The sequence below is a fragment of the Perca flavescens genome, chromosome 13 (genome assembly GCF_004354835.1).
Source record: "Perca flavescens isolate YP-PL-M2 chromosome 13, PFLA_1.0, whole genome shotgun sequence".
In the NCBI taxonomy this organism is placed as follows: Eukaryota; Metazoa; Chordata; class Actinopteri; order Perciformes; family Percidae; genus Perca; species Perca flavescens.
This window is the reverse complement of record NC_041343.1, coordinates 35576998-35584497: the sequence shown is the minus strand read 5'-3', so window position 1 is coordinate 35584497 and position 7500 is coordinate 35576998. Positions and strand designations below refer to the sequence as shown.

Genomic DNA, 7500 nt, shown 5'->3' with positions numbered 1-7500 from the left:
AAACCTTAACCGTAATGACTACATGTTCGCCAGCTTCAAAGTATTTTATCTGAGTCTTACTGCAAAGTAAAGCACAGTGCTGCTAAACTCCACTATTAAATTACGTGAGTAACTTTAATCTATAGGAAGAATTACAATAGAAATCTTTATTCTTATTTCATATATTTAATTAAACTTCATCAGCAATCCAGTCTGCAGCATTTAAATCCTGTATAAAATATAAAATATATGTTCACACCCACACAACTCCCTCATAACCACAGACACACACCATACTATACATCATATATATTGTATACATGTATTTTTGAAACGCTTTGGCCCTTCATCTGAACGAGTAGTAATCTGATACTCACCTACGACGCTGAACACGTAGTACACCTGTGACTCCGCCTCCCCGGCGGCGCCGGCGGCCGAGCAGACGTACGACGTGTCGTTCAGACGACCTGTGAATCCGCGTCCTGGCTCGTACGTTGTCGTGGTAACCGGCGTCCTGCCGGGACGTTGGTACAGCGAGACGTTGAGCCGCGGGTCGGACACCACGCACGGGATGGTGTCTTCCTCCGCCTCCTTCATCACCACGCCTGGACCCAGCGGGACGAACCATTCCTCTGGCCCTGAAGGGGGGACGGAACATTACATCACCACGGGATGAATATCAGCCGCTCAGACAAACATATGTATATACCTAGATACAGCATTAGCCTGGTCCTACCAGACTCTGGTATATTAGCCTGGTCCTACCAGACTCTGGTACACTAGCCTGGTCCTACCAGACTCTGGTATATTAGCCTGGTCCTACCAGACTCTGGTATATTAGCCTGGTCCTACCAGACTCTGGTACACTAGCCTGGTCCTACCAGACTCTGGTACACTAGCCTGGTCCTACCAGACTCTGGTATATTAGCCTGGTCCTACCAGACTCTGGTATATTAGCCTGGTCCTACCAGACTCTGGTACACTAGCCTGGTCCTACCAGACTCTGGTACACTAGCCTGGTCCTACCAGACTCTGGTATATTAGCCTGGTCCTACCAGACTCTGGTACACTAGCCTGGTCCTACCAGACTCTGGTATATTAGCCTGGTCCTACCAGACTCTGGTACACTAGCCTGGTCCTACCAGACTCTGGTACATTAGCCTGGTCCTACCAGACTCTGGTCCAGAGTAGCCTGGTCCTACCAGACTCTGGTACACTAGCCTGGTCCTACCAGACTCTGGTATATTAGCCTGGTCCTACCAGACTCTGGTACACTAGCCTGGTCCTACCAGACTCTGGTACATTAGCCTGGTCCTACCAGACTCTGGTACACTAGCCTGGTCCTACGAGACTCTGGTCCAGAGTAGCCTGGTCCTACCAGACTCTGGTACACTAGCCTGGTCCTACCGGACTCTGGTACACTAGTCTGGTCCTACCAGACTCTGGTACACTAACCTGGTCCTACCGGACTCTGGTAGACTAGTTTGGTCCTACCACACTCTGGTCCAGAGTAGCCTGGTCCTACCAGACTGTGGTACACTAGCCTGGTCCTACAGGACTCTGTTACACTAGCCTGGTCCTACCAGACTCTGGTCCAGAGTAGCCTGGTCCTACCAGACTCTGGTACACTAGCCTGGTCCTACCAGACTCTGGTACACTAGCCTGGTCCTATCAGACTCTGGTCCAGAGAAGCCTGGTCCTACCAGACTCTGGTCCAGAGAAGCCTGGTCCTACCAGACTCTGGTACATTAGCCTGGTCCTACCAGACTCTAGTACACTAGTCTGGTCCTACCAGACTCTGGTACACTAGCCTGGTCCTACCAGACTCTGGTACACTAGCCTGGTCCTACCAGACTCTGGTATATTAGCCTGGTCCTACCAGACTCTGGTACACTAGCCTGTTCCTACCAGACTCTGGTCCAGAGTAGCCTGGTCCTACCAGACTCTGGTACACTAGCCTGGTCCTACCGGACTCTGGTACATTAGCCTGGTCCTACCAGACTCTAGTACACTAGCCTGGTCCTACCAGACTCTGGTCTAGAGAAGTCTGGTCCTACCAGACTCTGGTACACTAGCCTGGTCCTACCGGACTCTGGTAGACTAGTTTGGTCCTACCACACTCTGGTCCAGAGTAGCCTGGTCCTACCAGACTGTGGTACACTAGTCTGGTCCTACCAGACTCTGGTACACTAGTCTGGTATTACCAGACTCTGGTACACTAGCCTGGTCCTACCGGACTCTGGTACACTAGTTTGGTCCTACCGGACTCTGGTACACGGGCCTCGTCCTACCAGACTCTGGTACATTAGCCTGGTCCTACCAGACTCTGGTACACTAGTCTGGTCCTACCAGACTCTGGTACACTAGTCTGGTCCTACCAGACTCTGGTACATTAGCCTGGTCCTACCGGAATCTGGTACACTAGTTTGGACCGTGAGCTACCGTTAATCCTCACCGCTCGTTTCTGTGTGTGTGCACGACTGCAGTGACGTAACGAGATGATCTGCTCACCTCCACCAGGTATGAAGATGTCGATGTCTCTGCTCTGATTGGCCCACGCCTCATCACAGGTGTATCTCCCAGAGTTCCTCCAGGTGGCGTTAACGAGCTTCAGGACGCTGCTGGACCCCTGGGTCTCCATGGTAACGCCGTCCAACGGGGAGTCCGTCGGCAACCGCCATGTCACAGGACTCCACCCTGAACACACCTGCAGACAGACAGACAGACAGGTACCTGAACACACCTGCAGACAGACAGACAGACAGACAGGTACCTGAACACACCTACAGACAGACAGGTACCTGAACACACCTGCAGACAGACAGACAGACAGGTACCTGAACACACCTACAGACAGACAGACAGGTACCTGAACACACCTACAGACAGACAGACAGGTACCTGAACACACCTGCAGACAGAAAGACAGATACCTGAACACACCTGCAGACGGACAGACAGGTACCTGAACACACCTGCAGACAGACAGACAGGTACCTGAACAAACCTGCAGACAGACAGACAGACAGACAGGTACCTGAACACACCTGCAGACAGACAGACAGACAGGTACATGAACACACCTGCAGACATAGAGAGAGGTACCTGAACACACCTGCACACAGACCGACAGATACCTGAACACAGCTGCAGACAGACAGACAGACAGACAGGTACCTGAACAAACCTGCAGACAGACAGACAGACAGACAGGTACCTGAACACACCTGCAGACAGACAGACAGACAGGTACATGAACACACCTGCAGACGGACAGACAGACAGGTACCCGAACACACCTGCAGACAGACAGACAGGTACCTGAACACAGCTGCAGGCAGACAGACAGACAGACAGACATGTACCTGAACACACTTGCAGACAGACAGACAGGTACCTGAACACACCTGCAGACAGACAGACAGGTACCTGAACAAACCTGCAGACAGACAGACAGGTACATGAACACACCTGCAGACAGACAGACAGGTACCTGAACAAACCTGCAGACAGACAGACAAGTACATGAAAACACCTGCAGACAGACAGACAGGTACCTGAACACACCTGCAGACAGACAGGTGCCTGAACACACCTGCAGACAGACAGACAGATACCTGAACACACCTGCAGACAGACAGGTACCAGAACACACCTGCACACAGACAGACAGATACCTGAACACACCTGCAGACAGACAGACAGGTACCTGAACAAACCTGCACACAGACCGACAGATACCTGAACACAGCTGCAGACAGACAGACAGACAGGTACCTGAACACACCTGCAGACAGACAGACAGGTACCTGAACACACCTTCAGACAGACAGACAAACAGGATCCTGAACACACCTGCAGACAGACAGGTACCTGAACACACCTGCAGACAGACAGACAGGTACCTGAACACACCTACAGACAGACAGGTACCTGAACACACCTGCAGACAGACAGACAGGTACCTGAACACACCTGCAGACAGACAGACAAGTACATGAAAACACCTGCAGACAGACAGACAGGTACCTGAACACAACTGTCGCACTGCTTGCTCTTGAGGGAATTACTGTAATTGTTGGAATTGTTGGGGCTTTGTAAATTATAGAGTGTGGTCTAGACCTACTCTATCTGTAAAGTGTCTCGAGATAACTCTTGTTATGATTTGATACTATAAATAAAATTGAATTGAATTGAATTGAACCTGCAGACAGAAAGACAGGTACCTGAACAAACCTGCAGACAGACAGACAGATACCTGAACACACCTGCAGACAGACAGACAGATACCTGAACACACCTGCAGACAGACAGACAGACAGACAGACAGGTACATGAACATGCCTGCAGACAGGAAGACACACACCTGAACACACCTGCAGACAGGCACATGAACACCCCGACAGACAGACATGTACCTAAACAAACCTGCAGACAGACACACAGACCGACAGGCAGGCAGACACGTACCTGAACACACTTGCAGACAGGCAGACAGAAGCTGAACACACATGCAGACAGGCAGAGAGACAGACAGACAGGTACCTGAACAAACCTGCAGACAGACTTCTGAACCCACCTGCAGACAGGCAGACGGGCAGACAGCTTTGCAGACAGACAGGTAGCTGTGCGGACAGACAAGTGTTTACTGACCACAGTGAAGTTGGAGTTTGAGTTGAGCAGAACTTCACGCGAGGAAGGAAGCAGCTCCAGACCATCAACCAGGAACAGACCTGCAGAAAGACAGACAGGGAGTCAGACAGACAGACAGACAGACAAGGAGAGAGAGAGACAGGCAAGCAGACAGAGACAGACAGCGTACCCAAAAGGACGTGCAGCACCTTCAGACTCCCTGATTGTCCTCTGGTGGACCCCATCAAGGCTGCTGATCCTGAACATCACAGGAGAAATTTCAAATTAAAAGCTGTAGCTCTGTATGTACTGTCAGCGTCTCTGTAAGCAGCCGTGCAATGCATTCTGGGAGTTTCCCGCTCCTCATTTGCATAAATAATCCAGGTGACTTTATGTAAATGAGGGGTGCCTAGCTGGACTCTTTGTCTCTGGAAAACTCCTGAACATCTTTTAAAGTGACCGTTGTGGATATGAGATGAAGACAGACTGAGCAGCTGCAGCTCACAGAAAACGTTTCAGAAAAACATTTCACTGAGAGCCAGGCTGTTTAAATCATTTCAGAGCTCTGATGGTTCGAACAGACCTGAACACATTCCTCTCTGTGTGTCTGTGTGTGTGTGTGTGTGTGTATGTGTGTGTGTGTGTGTGTATCTGTCCCTGGGGATCTCTGCCAATCAGAGGCCTCATTGACCGTGTGTGTGAGAGGAATGTGAGTCAACCAGTGAAGAAGAAAATAAACAGGAAAGTATTTCCTGTGGGCAGCAGAGACGCTCCAAAACAACTTTAAATTCAGTTCCTCACACAGTTTTCAGCCAATCACAGCCATGCAGCTCCTTTTTTGTTCACTGTGCCCCGAGTCCAGTCCTGTAGGACCAAAGCCCGTTGGTTTGTGGACTTCTGTTTGAAGCCAGAAGTGCGTAGCAGGTAATTGTCCAAAACTGAAGTTCTTCTTGAGCAATCCTGCTCAACCTCAACGGAGAAGACCTGAATGTACCTACCAAAGTACGTTAAATTCCCAGAACTGTGGGTGAAATGGTGGAATTATTGAAATGCTGCTTCCATTACAGTGATGAAAGTGTGTGTGCTTGTTGTCACTTTCTTCTACAGAATCCAACCATCAGGTCACGGCTGGGACGGCTTCCTTCTGTTGGCAGAGACAGGCTTTTAACCCGGGATTAATCTTCAGACCGACTGTTACGGAGTATAACCCCCCCCCCCACACACACACACACACCTTTTACCATGACATTTCTCCAATAAAGGCTTCTAAAGTAAAAATTACACAACTGGAATGTTGGAATGAAGAAATCCATCCAGCCAATCTCAGGGAGATGCCAGACACAGTCATGAGAAACCCATTTCGACTAAGGTGGCACTGAATCCAGAGTTTTGGGGTTGGGCTGAATACTGAATCCACTGGTTGAGATGGTGCTGACTCCTCCTCCCATCCTCAGTCCATGAACCCAGTAAACACATGAATGAAGTAAACAGGGACTGTCCTTCCTTTGGTACCTGAAGTTGCTGCATTCTGGCTGCTGTCTGGAAATTCCTTCATGCACAACTCATTGTGTGCATGAAGGATGTTTGATACCAAATGTTGTAACCATGTTGTGTATTGTTTAGGGTCCTCGCCACCACCAGACCAATCAGCATTGAGAATTGAACATGTAGCTGGACTTGAATGGCCTTCTTTTGACTGAAAGTACTGCCAAACAACACTTTTTCTGCTCACCAGTTCCATGTCCACTTTCTCACAGCCTGCTGCATTGAACGCTCCACCTACGTAAGTAGCACAGAGTGCTAGCGTAGGGTTCGGTTCACTGGGAACAAATTCTAAGGTTCAGCAGAAACCCAACCCCGTCAAAAAGCCCAATATTCAGCCCAATCAGAAGACAAATTCTGGATTTGGTGCACACCTAATTTCGGCCGCTTGTAGCTGGGATCTTGTTCTGTTTTGACCCTGCCTTCATCACTAGAGAACTGATGAGGAGACACACAGACAAGTACCACAACACACCTGCAGACAGACAGACAGGTACCTGAACACACCTGCAGACAGACAGACAGACAGACAGACAGGTACCTGAACAACCGTCAATGCAGTGAACTTCCTGTGCATACAGCAACAAAACATGGACTGTTAGGAATTCCAGTGCTTAAATTTTGGTAGCTTTTTGAAGGAACGCTTCATGGGAACAGGCTGGATATTCAACGTGGAGCTCGCTAGCTTGGAGCTTGTTGTGTCCTGACAATATCAGAGTTTTGTGTGCAGATTCTCTGCACAGATGTCAGTGTTGTGTCGTCTGATTCATTTTATATTCGTTCCTATTTGAATATGTAATCCTGTGGTCCAGCTGATGTCTCACGTGAGGATCAAACCATTGACCATCGTGTCTCTGGGGATGAGAAAGACTTGCAGAGTGCAGGTGTCACTGCTCCATGCTCAAGGTTTCCTGGCTCCTGATTGGATGGGATCTGACTCTGAAACAAATTAAAAGCTGATTATTACGTTACATGTCATTTAGCTGACACTTTTATCCAAAGCGACTTACAATTGCTATAAATGTCAGAGGTTGCACGCCTCTGGAGCAACTAGGGGTTAAGTGTCTTGCTCAGGGACACATTGGTTGATGTACCGCAGTGGGAATCAAACCCAGATCTCCCACACCAAAGGTATGTGTCATATCCACTGCACCATCACCATCATCATCATAACAAACTTGTCTTCTTAATGAACTAATTACAGTATAATGTAGGTGTTTGCTGTGTAATACAAGTGGTGTATTTCTGTCTAAAGACCATGTTACTTCTCTTTTGTCTAATTTAATACAAAGTACAGCTTATTACATCTTTTAATGTTCTGTAAAATAAAGTGAGACATAAAAAGAC

The 7500-nt window shown here is 48.8% G+C and overlaps 1 protein-coding gene across 3 annotated transcripts in view; it reads right to left on the bottom strand.

Annotated features, from left to right (window-relative positions):
* The window catches only part of LOC114566403 (platelet-derived growth factor receptor beta), a 32200-nt gene that overhangs the window by 23250 nt on the left and 1450 nt on the right, over positions 1 to 7500 (bottom strand). The window contains exons 2-6 of one of the 3 annotated variants that reach the window (XM_028594831.1): positions 6695 to 7092; positions 4802 to 4870; positions 4633 to 4712; positions 2491 to 2686; positions 357 to 617 (exon numbers count right to left, since the gene is read on the bottom strand). In XM_028594831.1, coding sequence (XP_028450632.1) covers positions 357 to 617; positions 2491 to 2686; positions 4633 to 4712; positions 4802 to 4856 — 592 coding nt within the window. In that variant the 5' untranslated portion in view covers positions 4857 to 4870; positions 6695 to 7092. Of the gene's footprint in view, positions 1 to 356; positions 618 to 2490; positions 2687 to 4632; positions 4713 to 4801; positions 4871 to 5412; positions 6289 to 6694; positions 7093 to 7500 lie in introns of those variants that run through there. The other 2 variants (XM_028594832.1, XM_028594830.1) reach the window with 2 other exon arrangements.